Source organism: Passer domesticus, chromosome 1 (genome assembly GCF_036417665.1).
Source record: "Passer domesticus isolate bPasDom1 chromosome 1, bPasDom1.hap1, whole genome shotgun sequence".
Lineage (NCBI taxonomy): Eukaryota > Metazoa > Chordata > Aves > Passeriformes > Passeridae > Passer > Passer domesticus.
In genome coordinates, this window is record NC_087474.1 from 8,938,742 (window position 1) to 8,960,033 (window position 21,292).

The 21,292-nt window shown below is 40.0% G+C and overlaps 1 protein-coding gene and 2 long non-coding RNA genes across 5 annotated transcripts in view; 1 reads left to right on the plus strand and 2 right to left on the minus strand.

The window, feature by feature from the left end:
* The window catches only part of ESYT2 (extended synaptotagmin 2), an 80,218-nt gene extending 66,466 nt beyond the window's left edge, over positions 1-13,752 (minus strand). For all 3 annotated transcript variants that reach the window (XM_064386705.1, XM_064386647.1, XM_064386559.1), the window contains exon 1: positions 13,255-13,752. In XM_064386705.1, coding sequence (XP_064242775.1) covers positions 13,255-13,608 — 354 coding nt within the window. In that variant the 5' untranslated portion in view covers positions 13,609-13,752. The remainder of the gene's footprint in view (positions 1-13,254) is intronic.
* Positions 13,753-14,159: 407 nt separating this feature from the next.
* Positions 14,160-17,859, plus strand: LOC135279452 (uncharacterized). The gene is made up of 2 exons (XR_010346702.1): positions 14,160-14,316; positions 14,759-17,859. It is a non-coding gene; the product is annotated as an uncharacterized LOC135279452 (long non-coding RNA).
* On the minus strand, positions 17,544-21,256 carry LOC135279490 (uncharacterized). The gene is made up of 2 exons (XR_010346738.1): positions 20,946-21,256; positions 17,544-20,771 (listed from the first exon to the last, which is right to left on the minus strand). It is a non-coding gene; the product is annotated as an uncharacterized LOC135279490 (long non-coding RNA).
* Positions 21,257-21,292: the final 36 nt, after the last annotated feature.

Consider the following 21,292-nt stretch of genomic DNA (forward strand, 5'->3'; position numbering starts at 1 on the left):
TAGGAACTCATTATTGTAGGTTCTTATTATACAGAGAAAAGGGACCTCCTGCAAAGAGCTCTGTTCACCCCTTCCCATTCATCAAAGGCAGGTTCCAGGGAGAGACCTTCGTCTCTGGAATGGGATGCCCAAGTATGGTATCTAAATTTCAGTTTGCTCCAGGAAATGTGACTGTGTGTGTTAACTGGCAACAGATTCTCTTACAGGTTTTACTGTTTACTGTGCTGTTCCAGGCCTGAATCCCAGCCCTACAGATCTACCAGATATTTTCAGCAGTCTTAGATCTGTACTCAGCTTTTAATCACATGTAATAACTTTCTTGCAAAAGACATCACTTGAGTTAGAAGAATGCAGTGATGACAGTTAAAATGAAATCAACCCCCTTGAGTAAAATGCCACAGTTATTTTCAGAGATCTGCATAAATAGCAGCTAATTTGCAACTATATCTTCCCAACTCAAAAAAGTATTTCCAAGACTTTGATAAAGTCTTTTCCATGTACAACTAGACTCCGAGGAAAAAAAAAAGAAAACAACAACCAAGTATTTTATTTTTTTTTAACATCAAGGGATGCTGAAGTCAAGTCCACCACCCTTATGATCATATATGATTTGCCTTATCTGATACAGTCCTGACTGCTCAGCGTATTTGAGAAATCATTACAACGTGAATACTCAGCTGCCAAACTTCTCATTTTTTAAAAATACATTAAAGAGGTCTCTTTTAACTGAACACTTTAAGATGTATTGGGTATATGTGGCAAAGTTTTTGGAGGGTGGAAGGTTAGGGCCACAGAGGTGGCTTCTGTGGGAAGTTGCCAGAAGCTTTCCTATAGAGTTATTTCCCTATTTCCCTCCCAGCAGAGCCAGTGCCAGCCAGCTCCAAGAAGGACCTGCTGCTGGATGAGGCTGAGCCCAGCAGCAACTGTGGTGGCACCTGTGGGATAACTTACTTCAGAAGAAAGAAAAAAAATATTTCACAGAAGTAATTCTATCCAGGAAAAAGTGAGAACATGAGAGAAACAACCCTGCAGACAGCAAGGTCAGTGAAGAAGGAGGGGAAGAGGTGCTCCAGGTGCCAGAGCTGAGATTCCTCTGCAGTCCGTAGAGAAGGAGGTGGTGAATCAGGAAGAAAGTGAAGCTCGGGAAGGAGGTAGGGGGAAGGTGTTTCTAATACTTGTTTTACTTTTCATTATCCTACTCTGATTTGACTGCTAAAAATCTCCATTGATTTCTCCAATTCAAGTCTGAATGATGTCTCTCCCTGTCCTTATCTCAGCCCTCAAGGTTTTCCACTGCACTTTTCTCCCCGTCGAGCTGAGGGGAGTGACAGAACAACTTTGGTGGGCATTTAGCATCCAGCCAGCGTCAAACCACAACAACTGAAATTAACTTGTGAACTATGTTGGGAAATGGATTTATTTCAATTTTCACAAGCTCATATAGTTACTTTCTTTTAAAATAGTGACATCTCAAATCCCTTGTCATTGACTAACCTGGACTGCTTCAAGTCAAGAGCTTTTTCTATTTTACTTACTCAGTGGGAGATCACAATGTAAGAACTTGACTTATACATTGTCTTCTCCACTGGAACATGACAGGCAGGAATGTTATTTCCATGTGGCTGACAATGCAAACAACCACAGTAGCAAAAGGCAGAGCTGGAGTTCATAATTTTGCTGGAAAAGAAAACTAGAACAAATGCAAACCCTTCAGACAACTAGGGTTGACAAAAAGAAAAACCATTTCCCCAAGCACTGTAAGTCACCAGCAAGAAAGCAAATGACCTTGTCAGTTCTTGCATGTTAAAACTAGAGTCTTATGTGTTACATGGGAATCAAGACTCAGAACTTTACAGCAAAGGAAATTCCAGAGTGATTTGTCAGAGCTTAAAATCCATTAATTTTAGGAACACTGATGAACTAGTCTTCTCTCTCTGGCAAGTGAATACATTCTACTGCTCTCCAATAAATTGAACTTACAGTTTTTCAGCTTGCTCCCTGAGGACAGAGATGTGAATCAATCTTATTTCACTCAGGGATAAATGCTTTAAACCTGCAATCACTTCCACCCCTTTAGCAGAGTTCACTTCAAGCACAAATACCTCCACTTACACTAAAAAACGTTCTAAAAAATATCTGCTAAATATTCTGTATCCCAAATACCAAACTCACCCAAAGTGAATGAAGATGAAAGTTTAGGTGTCTCCCACCAGAGCCAATAGAGACTGCCCTCCAGTATCCCTTCAAATCTTCCTAATGCCCATTTCCCTTGGTAAAGGTTTTAACATCATCTAAAATTACCCATTAGTCCTCGATGGTTCTGCCTACACTTATTCCCAAACAAGAACTGCCACCTACAATTGTCTGCCACTCCTGTATCCAGAACACCACTGTGCAGACCCTCTCCCCAATCCCAAGAGAGGTTCAAGCACTTTGTCAGATTTACTTTGTCAGACCTCCTCACTGCCTGTGCCAGAAAACCAAGGAGTTCAGCATAAAGGCAGCAGGTAGCAGGCAGACCAGTAACAACTTGTGTGCACTGGAAGTGAAGCACAGAACACTGAAATACTGCTTAAAAGAACATTTCTGAATTCCTCAGAACTTTATTTGTAAACTAAGCAACCTCCAAATCAGATCTACTGTCAGGCTGTCACTACGGTTCTGTGTGCAATGGACTACCTTAATGAACTAACAAGAAAAAACCTCATTAGAGCTTTTCTTTTGGTAAATCAAAATTAACAAAATTAACAGATTGGTAACATTTTGGTTATTCACTTGAATACATGAAAGATAGGACACAAGGGAAAGAAATGTCAAGAATTACTACAAAACTTTCAAAACACAAAGGACCAGAGAAACAATTGTTGGCAAATATGTTTTCTGTTATAAGACATCTATGTTAAGACCTGAAAAAACCACAAGCATATATTATATGCAATTTCTTGCAAAGCTTTATACACAGCCAAATGTACCAGAAAATTAATTTCCATTATAAACACTTACATTAATGTGACAGAAAAAAGTGATTTTTATCGAATGAACATGGACAGTTCAGGCACATTCACATCAACACTGTACTCATACCTAGCACACCCTTACAAGAAAAAAGAAACCCAGACACTTTCAAAAGCCCAAATATCTTTCCTAAAATATAAACCAATAGAAAGATTAGCATGAACAAATAGAGAACAAGAAATTACTGCAATTTAATCTAGTATATCAATCTCTATTGAACACGTACAAGTCAGATGACTGAGCACTGGTTTTCTGTTCCCCCCATGAAATACCTCTTATCATTTCCTGGCTGCCATTTGATATTTAACTGGCAGAGGGTGGGTGGGTGGAAAAGCATTCTTTTTCTAGTTCAAGTATTTTAGGAGAAAGTCATTGAGTGAGGAACACCACATTTTAGGATACAAATTTAGTCTGCATCATAAAATTTATTACTAGACTAAGGCAACTTCCTAGCCACACACAAGAGAGAATTTAGCATTCTAGTTCAACAATTAGCAAGATGAATCAACAGCCTGGGGGAGGAGAGAAGACTTGCCTCAAAACAAACTACAATTTTTCAAAATTCTGGACCAGCAAGCTTATTGCATTAGGAAACACTAACAAATGAAGAGAAGACATTTCCTCATTTGAGTTATTTGTATAATTACATTCATTACATTAACAGTCAGCTTGAAACATGCAGAGAGTTCAAACATGCTAAATACCAAGAAGTCCTGAGAGTTTGCCCTGTAAGTATGCACAAAAACTCACAGCTCAGATCATGTCTTCTCATACTCTTCCCTGCAGAATAAAATAAAACACAGAAGTTCTTGTTGAGCTTTTGGATATGGAGCTGCAAACTTATTCATTAGTCTACAGAGTATGCTAAGTGAAGAAGGGCATCTGAGAAAGCACAGACACATTTTTTTTCTGTCAAGCTATGCAGATCTGAAACAAGGCATGAAGAACCACGTAGTACAAAGAAGCAGTAATAATGCTTAAATATAAAGCAAGCTGTGAGTTCTCTGAGCTGTGAAGTTCCATTTCAGCTCTCCCTGCAAAGTTTTCCTCCACATAATTAATTTGTTTTCAGTAAGCTATTTTTAAAAAAGATCACCTACAAACGTTAAGAGCAGAATTGTGGATCATAACACTGCATAATTAATTCAAATCTGAGCAAGCAAGGTTTTACAGCTACCTTCATGCTTCAGCATATCCTGTGTTTACTTTTAAAAATGAAACAGGAAGGCACTTCATTCTTAAACATTCACCTTCTTCCCATCTTCCCGCTAATGACTGACAGTGACAGAATATAACACGATGGATTGTCAATATATTTAATTCTGCATTCTGTGTTGCCTCTTTTAAAATTTTCTCAGAGGAAACTATTTCAGTCTGCTTGGATAATTCACTGAGCCAGTATCTAACTAAGGGAATGCAAACAAAGGTTACGAAAACAATAGTGTAGTCTGTACTAGACTCCAACTGAAGTTTTCACATAAACAGATGCCAAAAGTTATGCAATTTACACTGCAAATATAAATCTCTCAGGTAAATGTGCTGCAACTGAACTAATGTAAACTCGACCCATGCTGCTATACGATAAGGACAGCCAAATGACAATGCCAATTCTTGTCTGTCATATGACAGTTATTTTCAGCCAAGTAAAACTAGTTTCGTGTTTCTAGTATAGTAACAACTTCATGGTACGTAAATCCAGGCTGCTTCAGCTGAAAACCATTAGTCCTGTTTCAGATTTTCAGGCCTTAAGGAAAATTCTGTAGTCACATCAGGGTGTAGCAGACAAAACTTTGTGCAATGACTCATTATATAGGAACGTTGGTCTTACAAAGGTTATTTATATAACAGGAGTTCCATTTGAAAAATAGTGTGTTTTAACGTTTGCTGCACAGAACTTTTAATACTATCTACTTAGTTGACAGGCATCCAAATGATTTAAAAGGTGTCACTACATCCAACAAAATACCCTTCTAAAGATTGCATATTTTTAATTTTTTTTTCTTGCTAGTACACTCAATATTTAAGCAAATACTTGTATTTTATGCAGAAAACATTTAACTGGAGACTGAAAGCTAATTTAATGACGGCTTAAAACAAAAAGGAAAATGATAGAATAATTCAGGTAAGAAGAGACTACTGGAGTTGATCCAATCTAAACACGCACTAAAAACATGGTCAACTTTTAAGCTGAATCAAAATACTGAGAGTTGATATGCCTGATAATTAGATGAAAAGTTTAAAAATGTTATAAGTGTTATAAAATAAGTTAGATAAGCAAACTGACATTATAAACAGCTCCCATTCAACCTCTGCTTCCCCACAAAGATACCTCAGCAGCATTATTTTCCACTCTTTTTCTAAGAACAGCCTCTTTGTGCAGGCCATTGCTCTATCTCACTTTAAACCTGAGCACAGGCTTCCACCACTTCCCTTCTATAGGCACTGGCACTTTTGTGGTCACATAGAAAACTCATGAAACTCATCCAGCTGAACACCACCTTGGCAGAAAACTCACAATTAGTTGGCCAAGTAAATGCTAATGTTGGCACAAGATGGCACTGGGAAAGTGCAGTTGGATGCAGAACATCCTTTTTGTCAAGGAATGCACATTTACTTCAATTGAAACTGCAGAATCAGTTCCTTTACTAACCCCCCTGATCCTCTCTGCCACAAGCATGAATGCGGAGCAGAGCCTACAAATAAAATTCAAATTATCCTAAATAAGGACTAGGTTGAAAAAAGCTTTAATATTCTTGCTGTTGCTCTAACTTTTAACTGTATCAAGGAAGCACATAGAGAGAACAAAACCAAACCAACCAACCAGAAAAAAAAACCCCATGCCACTTAAAATGAAATGAAAACTCCACCAGTGTAACAAAGACTAAAATTCTGGTACATGAAGCTTGGTAAAGCTGTTGGGAATAAAACACTAGAAGTAGGTTGGGGATGGGGATCCAATGATGTGCAAGAAGGCGTAGGAACACCTCTTTTCTTCCCTCTCCCAGGCACCCTATTAATGGGATTCAAGAGATGGGACACAGCTTCTTACCTGAACCCTGACACTAGGATGGAAATTGTAAGGCCTTTATAAAGGAACAAGGGATCAAAAAGTATCTTGCAAAGCTGAGGTAAATGGAACAGACTTCCCAAGGCTAGTGTGCTGGTTTAACACAGGCCCCTAAAGCCAGGAAATGACTCCTAATTCTTGAACCTCGTTTTTGTAATGAGGTCCTTACAAAGCAAGTTAAATCTGAATTAATTCCAGTCAATGGAGTAGAAGCCTACTATGTTCCTAGCTGATGGGGCAAGTTTGTACAACCGCTCTTTCCACTCCTGATGATCTATTATTGCCAACTGAGAAACAGAGAGAGTGGCATATGCCAGAAAAAAAACCCACATAAATCTGGCAACTGGGTTTCACCATTTCACACACTTTTAGCAAATTCCTGGTTTAATTCCTCCCTCGTTTCTTATCAAACATTTTCTTTCTCAACTTCACAGAACTCCCTCCTCATTCAACTGAAAAAAGTCTTCTCCAGAATCAAAGTGCCATATAATCTAAAAGCTATACAAATTATAAAGTGTCAGACTTCTCTAAACAGTTCAGTTTCAGAATTTACTGAGTTCAAACAGTTGTTTCAAATAAAAATACTCTCCCCCTATTCTTATCAAAACATTGATTCCCCAGTGTTATTCATATTTCATTCTATGTTGAACACACCTAGTTTGTATATCCTTTATTTTCATTAAGTGCTCACAAACAGCAGCAAAAGATAAGAATTTAATTTTCTTCTTTGAAGTGGCACAGTATTTACCTTGGATGTGCAAAAGCAGCCCTACACATCCTACATTTGAAATTGTGCTGCCCTTTCAAGCTTGGTACATAACCCTTCGAAGCTGGCCCCTGCTAGGCCACAGGAAAGCTCCAAAGGTGCTGGTGCGGTGTCCACTCTCCACTTCCTTAGGAAAGGGCAGTATCAGATTTAATTCATACTTTCCAAGAGTACAGAAAAGCAAAGACAAAGATAAGATACCACAGGTCAAACAACTCTGTATCTAAACTAGCTACGTCTCATAGCAAATCTACTATTTGTGTAGTATGTACAGAAAAATCATATTCTTTTACTGATTTCCTTTTATCTACATATCAGAACATACCAAATCAGTGATATAGATTAATTCATAATCATTAACTTTTACTTTCAGAAACTTATATACAGTTATAAGACTCAGACAAGCTCATTTCAGACACTACAGAAGATATTTAGAAATAAGTGTTCTTTTAAAACTTGCTATTATATGAAATAAAGTTTTTTTTAAAAATAAACAGATTTAGTATGGGTATATGGGCAGCAAAGCTCAAAAGAAGCTATGCCAAAGGCAATTTCAGCAACTAGACAACTAGTGATGAATTGATGAATGGGAGATAAATAATTTGGTTTATATTAAAGTTTAAGTCAAAGAAATTTATCTTACCAGAAACAACACACCACCTCTTCTTTCATTTTGAAGAAAAAGAACAGGACACCAAAGAACACTTCAAATGTATAAAACAGGCTTTCATTACTATAAACTGCAATGAAAATGTTTTGACAATAATCCTGATTCAACTTTATTTCCAAGAAAGTTCTCATGTAAAAAAAAAAAAAAAATTAGATTACATACCCCACCACACTATGATATGCCAACAATCTCAAAAAGCAGTTGTAAGTTAATATGAGAAGAATTTTGTAGAAGAGGCAGAAAAGGTTGACTCTTATCCTATGTTTCTTTTTCTTCCGCAAAACTTCAGTCTCTACAGACAAGATCTTTCTGACTCCTGCATTCTCAAATATGATTGAAGATGGGCCAGTCCTTATGTACAAAGGCACTTAGGCATGGAAACAACACTAGCAGACTAAAATGCAAAATTAAAAAATACCAAATGAGTAAACAAAAAAACCCTAAAGAGACCTCTACACATCCTCCTTAGTTATTCAGACAAATTGCATATTTAAATAACATTTACAGTAGTCCCAAAACTCAGTAGTCATTTCTACATAATAATAATTTGTTACATGAAAAAAGAATGTATTCTAAGTACATATTTAGAAATCCCATGTCACCTACAAAGAGTTCAAGAAGGGTGCTAATACTTTCAGGCTGATGTTTTTCTTTAGTAGTTTGATATCATGTTCATAAACATCAACTCAACATGAAGGTTTCTACCATAATATTTTGGAAAGTGATCTTTATATACGAATCACACAGGGTGTTTTGGGACAGACATTGTCTCAGCATAGTTTTAACATACTCAGCTTGAAAACTCTGAGAAACAGGGAGATAGGATCAATTGTCTAATATCTTTTTTTTTTCCCCTTTGGTTCTCCATTCCCAAACCCATTATTTACATCTTTCCTAATGATGGGGTACTCTTAGGATGTCACTCAGGTTACCTAAATTTCAAGAAGTAATACTGAAACAAATTAAACTTCTTCCTTTAAGAAGAAAGCCCAACCACAGAAACACACACAACCCACAACACACGGATGTGCATATTCATATAGTATGAATCAGCTAGAACAGAACACAGTTTAAAATGAAAAATAATCAGGCAGAAGAAGGACACAGAGTTCAGTTGTTAAGTACTCACAAATTACTGCTCCATTCTTACTCACACCTCTCCACCCTTTCCAGATGCAGAGCAATGGCCACCTGCAGTACTCACCAGCCAAACGGATGAGATCCTGCTTAACACTAAGTTACTGTACATGGGAATAGTTTTCCTTATAAATCACCCCTTGGTAAATTCCATCTAACATACTCAACTAAGCTGGAGAACAGATCAGAAGAATGTGTCAAAATGTCTCACTGTCTTAAAATTTCATATGCTGCAGAAAAACCCTTCAACAGTTCCTACAGCTGTAGCAATAACAGCAGCAACCAAAGGTGTAAGAAGAGGAACATCTTTTTCTTCTATAGCAAATAACACATATTGAATTCCAGAAGTCCACCTGTTTATCAGGCTTACTGAGTACATAACATCCATCAGCAGGGATTCTTTGGAGATTCCTGTCCTGAACCATCTATCCAAGAACTAGATGGCAAATTTGATTCTGTATAATCGAGAAATCTTCATATCAAACACACACAAGAGCAGAACCACCTTAACCTTCTCTGCAAACATCACTCAAAAGTGATCCTGCAGTTAGAGCTACCAAACCCCTTTTCTTCCACAAACACTGGCTCTGCCTTTCCAATACCAGTAAAAACCAAAGTCTTTGTTGTTCTAACCATAGAATTGGACATTATCCCCTTTCTCTAGGTGTAGCAGTGGTACAGCAGTTCAGTGGTGACCCACAATACTCACAACCTGAAAAAACTTGATACAACTTCCCATGACAAAGACCTACCAGATTTCTTTATAATAGTACTCCAAGTAAGTTTAATTTAGAAGATGATGACAGCTATTTAGATAGGCTGTTTCTTAAGTAGATGAGAAAATAAATCAAGAGAAAAAAAAACCAAGAACATAAAAATCACTCCAAACTAGAGCAGAAACTTAAGCAAGTGTGTAGGACCCAAAATGTCACAGCAGACTTGTAATTAATGTTCTAGCATGTCACCACTTTTACTGCAATACATAGAGTATTTCAGTTTCTGTATAATACTTATAAACACTTAGGATTACAAAAAATTGTCTAAATCTGTTTTCAGAATAAAGTTTTTGAAAATGCTAAGATTTGTTGCTATTTTGGTCACCTGCTGATTGTTGACAGACTGCACATAGATACAGCTCCTGGTACCAGGCCAAATTTACATTTTATCTGGGGAAAATAAATTCAGCATGGCTTTTTATCTGTATATTGAAGAAAACAGGAGCCAAAGTTTCACTATTCCAAAAACATGTTGAACATGATATGTTGGCATGTTATGAAAGTGGCACTAAGCAACAAGAACCACTACTAAAATGGAGAAATTAGATTAGCTTTTTTGGCTCATCTGAGAAAGAACAAAGTAAATTTGTTATTATTAGATTACTAAATTCCATTACCATTTTTAAAATAAAAGGCAACATGATACCTGGCCTTTGAAAACTTAAGACTCCTACCTTGAAGTTTCCTACTTTTGCTCCTCTGTGTAGTGATACTTAAACTGCCGCTTTCCTTATAAACATGTTTGTGACTAAATTACATTCATTCCAGTATGAAATACATCCAGGCATAAAAATGCTGCAAATAAAGGGAAAATGTCTTTCTCTAAAGAGACTTTTTCATATCTTAAAGTGTCTCTACTTAAAGACAACTTTGATCTCCAGTTCTTTCTCATTGTAAGTTCTGCTGCCTAGCTCTAAATTATTTGGAAAAGCACCCACCTCTGCTCCCTCCTACCCCACATAATCCATGACACCTTTCAAACATGCAGCACAGCTATAACTACATGTTAGCAAGTCTATGAGTACAGATCTTGTTTTTTTAAGACAGTAAATGTGGTATTTTTCAATGCATACTTATTTGTAGTTAATTCTGTGTTGACATTTTAAGTAACATAACTTGTATTCATGTTGAATTAATTCATTTTACATGCACAGTACAGAATATTCCTGATATATAACCACCTGCTCATGGAAGAAGCAAATCTAATTTAGGAAACTAATAATTAACATCACAAACTCTATCTAGTATGGTGGCACAACTGTATCATTTTCAAACTGCAACTGAGAATATTGCCAGCAGAAAAACATTCTCCTGAAATAATCACTTTCTGAAAAATAAATAACTCAATGCAGTGTTACTGAGTACTTAATATGAACCACTAAAGCAACAGACAATACCAAGGTGTGTGGGGAAAGGGAATCATACCTAGCACACAAAGATAAAGCTCTTCTCCAATCAAGGGCCCAGGAAGATACCACATGTCAAATAAATCCAAGATACCACATAATTTTAGATGAAAAATGGTTTATTACACCTGAGTATCAGTCCCAGAAGAGTACAAAGTTTCCTACATATTCCTAACACAGCACTGTCCTACTCAAGCAATTCAAAATATATTTCCATAACAGAAACCAACAGAAAATACTTCAGTTTGGAGTTCACACGGAGATGGATAAAGCTGATCCCTATCAGTGATGTCAGGTTCCATCCAGTAGCTATTACTTCAAATATGACTGAAATTCATAAACCTCCAGGAAAATAACCATAATGCAGAAAGAAGAACAACAGCAGTTTTTCAAGACACATTACGAAAGCAGCATAAGACTCACATAAACCTTAAGGACTATGACAGCAGGCAATGAAGACCACTTTTGATTTAAGCAGGTTTTCAGTTTTCAGAAGTCTTCTGTTTTCCAGATTACATTTGTTCTGGAAGCTACTTTTATTTGAAAGAAGGATGCTTCCAGAACATAGCAAATACATCAACAGAAAGAAAATAACCAAGACCTTCAAAATTTAAGAACATGGATAAAGAAGGAAGAAAATATTTAAAAAAAAAACTACAACAACAACAAAAAAATCTACATCCATTTGCCAATGGGTGTCTGAGAGGGTCACACTTTTGGGACACCCTGTATATTGATCAGTTGCTTTCTCACAATGCCATAGGATATGTGCAGGTGCTTGCAGCCAGCACTCAACTCTTTTTTTGGCCTCTGACTTCAAACAGGAGGCCCCTTTCTAAATATTTAGTTATTTGGACAACTCCATGCAGAAATTAATTGCTATTTTATCAAAGGTAGCAAATTGCAACTTAAAATAAAACTTACGCACAGCACTAAGCTTGAATAGCTACAGCTTAGTTACCAGCAGATTGTTACTATATACAAACCTCTACTACAAATCTAGCTTCAATTAATTCATTTTGAATGCAGTGTCAGAACATTGCCATTATATGGCTGTGTGATTACAGGGAAAACCAAACACCACACACAGGTAATTTAAGAGCTATTAACTACATGATTTGAAATTCACATCTCTGCTTCAAGAGGTAAAAACATGATAAAAATTAGTGCAGTGTACAGGAGAGATTAAATTATCTTCCACCAGAACTCTGGCAAAAGATATGATAGAAGAGGAGTAAAAGCCTCCAGTCTCACACCTACCCACTCTATTCTCTTCTATAACTTCCTTAGTAGAGCTAGAACAGGTCACATCAGGTATTGCAATCTGATCACATGAAAACAGCTACTTGGACTCTTATCATCTCAGCTGGATGCACTGTCACTGCAAAGAGTCCTCAGGAGAGATGTGCGTGACTATAGGTCAGGAGCAGAGAGTGGTCAATAAAGGATTCGCATGGAAAGAACCAGCAGAAACCCTCGAGATTTCGGGTATGGGCACTAAGAGAGCAGCAAGCTCTGCACAGCGCATCACGGGGACAGAGCAGGGCACAGGCCTGGATGCACCCTGGCACTGGCAGCTGCAGCAAAAACATCATTAATCCTCCAAAGGAGAAATTACAAACAAAAGGTATCCAACTTTGAAGCTGGACTTAAGCTAAAACAAAAAAAGTAAGTAATGTTAGTTCTGAATACCTAGTAGAAAGCCTAAAACTTCCAAAGAAAGATTTGGAGAAAGCCTTTAAAAATCCCACCATATCAATGCACAAATAAAGCCACCACGGCCCCTGTACCTTAGTCCTCATGTCACAGCCCCAAAACCACTCAGAAACACCACGTCACTTGTGGTTCATCCCCCGTTTGGCAACACTCTACAGAGACCGAACAGCATTAAGCGCCCGATTCTATTTCCCTCTCATCTCAACTTTGTAAGGAACGGCCCAAGCCGCGACATCCGCGTTCTGCAGAGACCGCGCTAGAACCAAGCCGTGCGTGTCACCGGCACCCGAGGGGAAGGAAACCCAAACCATGCAGCAAAGTTTATTTCTGCGAGCGGAGCCCCGGCCACGGCCGGCTCCGGCTGTCACCGCCGTCAGCGCAGCGGAGCGGGCGGCGGGGACACGGACAGGCCACCCCGGCGGAAGGAGAACGGCAGCGAAGGGACACGCCGCCCGCCCGCTCCCGCCGCTGCACCGTCTCGCAAGGGGCTGGCGGAGCGGGACAAGCAGCCATGGGGCGCGGGAGATGCAATGCCCTCACCCCTCCCGCCAGGCCGGCTCTGGGGCTCCGGCCTGCGGCGCAGCCCCGGGGCGGGGGCAGCGCGGCGGGGCTGGGTGTCACGCAGGTCCCGGGGAGGTAACAGGCCCCGGCCCGCCGGGCGCGGGTGCTCGCGGCAGCGCCGAAGGGTGTTGGCCACTCACCCACGCAGGCAGATCCGCGGAGGAGACGCTGAGCCGCACCGCCTCCTCCTCGTCCTCCAGGAAGGCGAGAGCCCGGCCCAGGCGGGAGCTTTTGCCGCCGCGGTGCCTGCGGATCCAGAAGAGCCCGCACAGGGCGATAAGCACCCAGCTGAAACTCAGCCCCAGGTAGCCCAGCACATACACGGGGAAGATCAGCACGAAGCTCCTCGCAAACTGCGACACCAATCCCGTCACGTCCACGCTCAGCAGCGGTGGAGGCGACTCCGGCACAGGGTCCGCAGCAGCCGCGTTCTCCGCGGCGGGATCCGCGGCGGACCCCGCGTCGGGGGGCTGCTTAGCGGCTGCCCCGCTCATGCTCCCGCAGCGCCGGCTCCTACTGCTGCTGCCGCTCCTCCCGCTGCTCCTCCTCCTGGGGCGCTGGCTGCGAGCGGGCAGGGGGCAGGGCGGCGGCGGCGCCTCCTCGCATCCCGCGCCCGGCCCCGCTCACCGCGCTCCGGCACCACCCGCCGCCGCTTCCGGGCCCGGCTGGCCCAGCTCCGACCGCCGCTGCCGCCGCGAGGAGGCGGCTCGGCCCCGACCGCCGCTATTGGCGCCCGGCCGCCGCACGAACGCCTCTGCTGGCCGCCTCCCCCGCCCCGGGCAGCCCTTCCCCTCCCCTCCGCCGCTCGCTCATCCCTCCCTCGCAGGCCTGCCCGGGAAGCGCGGGTTCGCGTTGCCGCCGGGACCCGCGTCCGCTCGGGGCCACGGCCATCGCTGCGCGGCCGCCGGGAATGCGGGGAGAGGAGCGCGGCTCTGGGGCCACCGCCGGGACAGGGGCGCTCGGGGGGTGACAGGAGCAGAGCGAGCGTGCCAAGGCGGGTGTGCGCTCCCGCAGGGGCGAGCCACTCTGTCTCCCGTTCTCTTCAGTCACTTACGCGGCCGGATGGTTTCTACCTGTTACGCCCTTCGATCACAACCTTAGTGTCTCGCTTTGCTCGCTGTTGATGGGTGTTATTAAAGGAGAGACTGATCAATGCCTCGGAGGAGCCAGGCGCTGGTCACTCCGCGCCTGAGTTACAACAGGTGTTTCCTGAAGTTTTGCTCACACATTTCACATAAAGCTGCCTCCTGTGTCGTCCTGTTAACACACACGAGTACCGAGAGTGGCACATTCACTGTCTTGGGATTTGTTAAACTGAAAAAGCTGATTTCATAACAGGCTTGTGTCCTGTATCCCTTTAACACTTGGTTCTCATACCATTTCTCCTGTCATTTCTTTACCTTTTCAAATAACTTTGATGTAACTAGGAGTTTCGTAAGAGGCAGCTGTTGCTTGTCCTTAGCTGTGCTGGTACACACAGATAAAACTCAGCATTTACCAGGAGTTTGGGTTTTTTTATTTGCTTTGGGGGTTTTGGGTTGGTGGTTTGGTTTTTTTTTGTTTGGTTTTTTTTTTTTTTTTTTTTGGCTTTAAATAGCTAACCTTTCACTTAGTGGGAATAAGGTTCCTTTCTTGTCTTTTCAGATGCCAATTTTCACAAGATGTGTAGGACTTTGAGACTTCATATCTGCAGGCAATGAAGACGGAAGAATTACTTTAGCCAATAAGCTGAAAAGTTATGAAAACACACACAAGTGGACAAATAGAAAAGTTGTAAAAACTTCATTTTCTTAGGAAGTAAAATTAACCTCATCTCAATTAGGGAAAGGGAAAGTCAACAAGGCAATGGCATCAAAGGAAAAATGGTTTGCTTAGTGTGGCAGAGCAGAATCGGAAAAAGAATCCATGTTCTGACAACTGAATGACATGTTCTGTTTTCTCATCTTTCCAAAATCCCTCCATGCCTGCCATCAGAGTCAAGGGATCACTCTAAACTAAAATAATTTCTGGCCATAGACTCCTGCTTTTCTTTACTTCCTCTTACCACTGGAGTATTTACTCCATCTGTGATTACTCAGGATGAATATTCAGAACAACCAAATGATACAAAAAGATGTAACAAAATCAGTGATTTACAACTAGGTGGTAATCCAAGCTTTGAAATTATAATTTACTTTGGGTCTTCTAATTCAAAACACCTACAGGCTGTAACTGTGAAGGAACTGAATGAAGAGCACCATAAGACCCTAGGAAATCTTGTGACCTTAAAATGAGGGTATCAAGTATGATGCTGTGAACCCTTTGGACACCAGTGAAATTAACTGCAGTAAATCTGAGGGATTTTTTGCATTTATTGAATTCCTCTTCTAATTACTTACTCTGCTTATAATGTGACTTTAATGTCACTCACTCCCGAGTTTCAATAACACCTGGTACAAATGGCCACATTGTATGTTGGCTCCCCCCATTACAACCAACACTATTAATACTCTCATTTTTTCAAGTCTCTTTTGTTCTCAGCCTTGGAGTCCATTGTCCATTTTATTTTCCTATCCGGTCTCAGTGTCTGAGTCAGAATACAACTGTACCACAAATTAAAATGAAAATTCAAAATGAGGGGGAAAAAAGTGATTGAATTAACATGATATTTGGCAAGTAACATTTTACCAGAAGCTACATATTATTCTGCTCTCATGTATGTCCAGCATGTATTTTGAAAATGAGCTGGATATAGAATTTAGAGAAGTTCCCCATACAGTCAAATTTAATACAATGGAGAAACACAACGGGAAATAAAAATTAATCTTGTAGTAGCATTTAGGATGACAAACCTAATATAATTGTAGACCAGGCAGCCTAGCACTGATCCTGCACAGAGTAATTCATTAATCAATGTGGAAGTTTGATTAATCAGAACTAATAAAGTGGGTGATTATGTGCCAGTTGAAGAGGAAAACAGAATAAGATCTTGTAGCATGAATTTGATAACGTTTATCTGTACCATCAAGAGGAAGTTCTGATAAAGAGTTTACCACTGACTTCTAAGAACTTTTGTAGATAACTAACTTGGGCCCACACAATATTTTGATGAAGAAACTGGGTGATATTAAATTAGCATAACCAGTGTTGTATAGAGACAAAAGAGTCTTGTTAAAATCAAGATATAAAGTTTACTGCTAGGGGACAAATTAGGATTAGTTACTTCATTATACAATTTATAATAAAATGTTGTAGATAAACACTAGTTATTGTTTATTCTAATCTTTTGGTGTGGATAAAGAGTTTAATAATTTGCTCAAGAATCTTGGAAATGTTAATTCACGTATTTCCTGATCCTATATTTTAATATTTAAAAATGTGAAAATTAAAAAAAAGGTAAAATTTAAAAATGTGTGGATTAAAAAGGTAGTATTTTGTGCATCAGGAACTCCTGAAGATAATAATTTATGGCCCAGAGCTTGCTCTGGCTTCTTCTTAAGTATTCTCTAATCAATTGTATCAGCTACCCAGCTGATTATATTTATTTCATTTAGATAACATTTATTCTTTCCACATCTTGCCTTTTTTAGTCCTGTTGCATTATTAGAATTTTAATTAATACTTTTGGTTAGCAACATCCCTTTATATCCATTCTTAGCCATATGTATTTGCTTCTCCTTTTTTCTCTCTCAAATGCTACAGCTTTTACTGCAAAGTAGTGTCACCCTATGTTTGACTTTACTATTGTATCACTATCACATTGCCAGGATGATTTACTTGTTTTCCTGTAAATACCAGCACTACTCTCCCAAATAACTTCCTGAAACATCTGGTTTGTATATCATTTTTGACCACGAAAAAATTGGGAAAATTCAGTTTATGTGGTAAAAAAGAAAACCTAATTTTCCCAACTTCTTTGGAGTTCACACAAGAAAACATGTTTTGGAAGCAATTTTAATTGTTACTTCATGACCATTTTCAGTAACAGTTTATTTCCCTGAAGGACATTATGTGGTATTACACCTAATTTTACTCAATAATGTTATTTCAGTCTAATGGTTCTCTCTAGACTTTTTTGCTATTGAACAGAAATCTTTATTGAATAGAAATCGAAGATTTTTTGCTGAGGAACATAATCCTTAAAAAGATTGAATTATTAATGAACATATAATTTACATGAAATTTTACCCTAGTACAGTCTCATGATGGAATACTCTCTACTTCTGTGTTTGATTTTACGCACCTGTCTCAACCTGCTCCAGGTTATCTAGCATAGACCACAAATATTTTTTGCCTGCTTATATTTATCTAATATATAGCACAAAGAAGAGCCAAAAGACTCTAAAATACCTGAGCTTCTGTTGTTTGGAGAAAAAGTATGTATGTCTGATCCCTGCTATCACCCAGGCTGGCTTCAGTTTCACTGAATGCATAAATTGTACTCTCATGACAAGATCCTCAAATATTTATTGTTCCTGAAGACAGAAATACTTTCCACTAAGATGTGTTTCTTAACAAGTTTTCACAATAATTATGGTCTCCCTTTTTTTCCCCTCATTGTATTCTTACAAGTTCAAAACTAAAGAAACAAACTTTACTGCAGTAATCCACATTTTTGCTGTTTCTATTTGTGAACCTTGAGGACTAACAAAAGCATTTTGACACTTTGCAGATCATTTATGCATGTCTGTTGATAGAAATATTTAAATTTTCTTCTAATCTTCAAAATACTTCAGCAAAAAGTGGTTTAAAAGGGTGGTGGGGGGGACCCTACAAAGCCTAGATGCTAACAAGTTCCTTTCTTTAAAAAAAATTTAAAAAAATTAAAAGGTGGCTTTTTTTTCCTAATAATAGAAGAGTCTTGATTTTTAAGCCTGGTGGAAAGTTGCCATTTGTCCCTCTGAGGGGTAATACTCCCAGTAACTTTTTGGTATAATACTGTCATGTGTCATTCCACAGAGGTGAAGAAAGATGCAATAATGCTTCACAGGCTTAGAGGAACATTGGAAGATAAAAACAAACAACGAAAGTTTATTACTACAGAATATAAAAAGCTGTGCTATTTTATCTTCCTGTTTTTCAGATAACAGTGCAGGTGAAGAAGGAGATATATGTACCAAGCCAGACAAGAGAAAAACCTGTAGATGCTAAAATTGTAATAAAATTCTCAGGGCTACAGAACCCCTTGTTTACAACACTTTTTTTGGAAAGAAAATCTAGGGCATCCTTTTGTGCTGGCTTTACACAATAGATATGTGTCATTTTATTGCCTGCATTCACTTGAGTCTAACACACATTTTATAAAAGCAGTCAGACCACTGCTGTATTCATTTTCTCCACTGCATTGGTGACACACTGTAGTTTATTTTATTACATGGTGGATACGTTTATGCATGAAAAAATTTTAGTCTTGTTATTCCAAGGGTGCTATTCTACCTTGTATTGTCATACAGCAGTTAAACTTCAGTTTGATCCCTAGATTTGAGGTATGAAAAGTTCTTTCCAAACCCTCTAGTGGCACTTTCCCACATCTGTATTTTTTCTCATCTTAGAGATGCCTGACTAGTATACTATCATAGAGCTAAGAAGAAATGCTATTAGCAGCCAAAACTGGATTTTTTTTTTTTTTTTTTTGCAGTAAATACATATGCATTTTCTAAAGAGTAGACAAGAGAAACAGAACTTGAAAAAAAAGCTGCTTTTTCTTTTCAGTTTTTGGCATCATTGTCACATTTGCTTATTTACTTACATGCATTTGCTATATTGTTGTTAAACATAAAATCCAGTTGAAAGGTTGTTTTCTCCTTCAGTCTCTACATAGGACAGCATTTCTGTAGAGATCCCTTCCTAAGCAGATGCCTAGTTCCATGTGTTTATACACTATGGCTAAAGAGCTCTTTGAGTTAATCCAACATGGCTTTTATGCTCATTATTATTTGTTCAGTGAAGAAAATATAAAATCATAGAATTATAGGAAAGTTCAGGTTGGAAGAGACCTTTAAGATCATCTAGTTCCAACTCTCTTGCCATGGGCAGGGACATCTTCCCCTAGTCCAGGTGGCTCAGAGCTCCATCCAGCCTGGCCTTGAACACTGCCAGGGATGGGGCATCCACAGCTTCTCTGGGCAGCCAGTGCCAGTGCCTCACCACCCTCACTGTAAAGAATTTTCCCCCAATATCTAATCTAAACCTACTTTCTTTTAGTTTGCATGTCCTGTCCTGTCCTGTCCCCACAGGACCTTGTAAAAATTCCTTCTCCATCTTTCTTGCAGGCTCCCCTCAGGCATTGGAAGGCCACAATAAGGTCACCCCAAAGACTTCTCCAGGATGAACAATTCCAATTCTCCCAGCTTTTCCTTGTAGGAGAGGTGCTCCATCCCTCTGATCATCTTGGTGGCCTCCTTTGGACTCACTACAAGAGGTCTTTCTTCCTCTGGGCACCCCAGAGCTGGATGCAATATTCCAGTTGGGGTCTCACCAGAGCAGAGTAGAGGGACAGAATCCCCTCCCTGCCCTGCTGCCCAGGGGCTTTGGATGCAGCCCAGGCACATTTGGATTTTTGGGCTGTGAGCTGACCTGTTTCTGAGTCATGTCCAGCCTCTCATCCACCAGCACCCCCAAATCCTCCTGGGCAGGCTGCTCTCAATCTGCTCATCCCACAGCCTGGATGGAATCGGGGGTTTCCCCAAACCAGGCACTTATAGATTATTATTGCTCTGCTAAAACCAGATAAGTAATCCATTAGAAGGCTTGTAAATATTTTAGTATCCATAGATGCTTATATTTAGTGGATACAATTTAGCCCTTAAAAGTCATACTTACATTTAATGGTGTGTTCAGGGTTTGGTTTTGTTTTATGGTTTGTTTGCTTTGTTTTTTTCCAAGAAAATATCAAGATGGAATTTTTGAGCTCATAATTACATACTTGATTTACTTTTCTGCTACATGATAAAGGAAAATATTTCACAGTTTGGACAAGTGGAAACTTTTACAACACTTTTAATTTATTCTGGAAACATGAATACGAGGCAAGGCATCACGGGTTTGTACCAACTTGTCAACTGACTCTTTAAGGCCAAGTATAAGGGGTTAAATTTTATCTCTGAAGTCAGCCACAAATTCCCACAGAACTATGGCAAGAATGTTTCTCAGATGCAAAAATGCATCTTCCTTTGCTTCCTCCCCTTCCCACCCCCAGTAGTCAGTTTTCTACAATCATCAATATTAGCAGGAGCAGCTACATATTAACTTTATTTTTTTTTTACACTCTGAAAATAGGGAACAAAGTTAAAAGAACTCAGAGGAATTTTCACTTGGTCTTTTAAACTGCACATGTTAATGGGTTGTAAATATTTGCTGTGAAATAGCACACACCTTTCCTGCAGGCAACCATGGAGCACATTCCAGCTGTGTTTGGTGAGCTGCCACTTCTGCTTTGTTGCAGAAATCAGCTCTAGTACTTGTCACTGGGGGAATATTATTAGCATTTTAATTTATTTATACAACTTTTCTTCATACCTACCTCTGCCCAGCATCTGGATAAGTGTCAGATTAAGCATAGCGCCCTTTTACAATTTTTTTTGCCCCGCAGTAATTGTGCACAACTTCATTAAAAGTGAGTCAGCCACGCTGAGGGATGGTTTCATGGCACACACGATACACCTAGATGAGGTCAGTGCTGCAGAGAACAGCAGTGCTTCAGGGCTGTGGGGATGTGTCCCCCAGCCCAGCTCACAGGCTCTGAGCAGAAGCTGCAGAAACCCAGCTGGGCACCAACTCAGAGCCACAGAACGGGTCAGGGAAGGGAGCACAGTGGGCCATCTGGTCTTTCCATCACAAGTCATTAACTCACCTCTTTTCACAATCAAAGAGGTGATTGATGTAGTAGAGTTATTGAAATTAGAATATGACCAGTGGGTCATCTGGTCCAACCTCCCTGCTCAGTCAGGGTCACCCTAGAGCACCCGGCACAGAACTGTGTTCAGATGGTTCTGGAACATCTCCAGTGAGGGATGGTTCTGGAATATCTCCAGTGAGGGAGACTCCACAGCTCCTCTGTGCACTCTGTTCCAGTGCACGGTCACTTGCACAGTACAGAAATTCTTCCTTATGTTCAGTGGAGCTTCCTGCACATCAGTTTCTGCCCTTGGCCTCATCTCCTGTTGCATCACTGAGCAGAGCCTGGTCCATCCTTTTGGC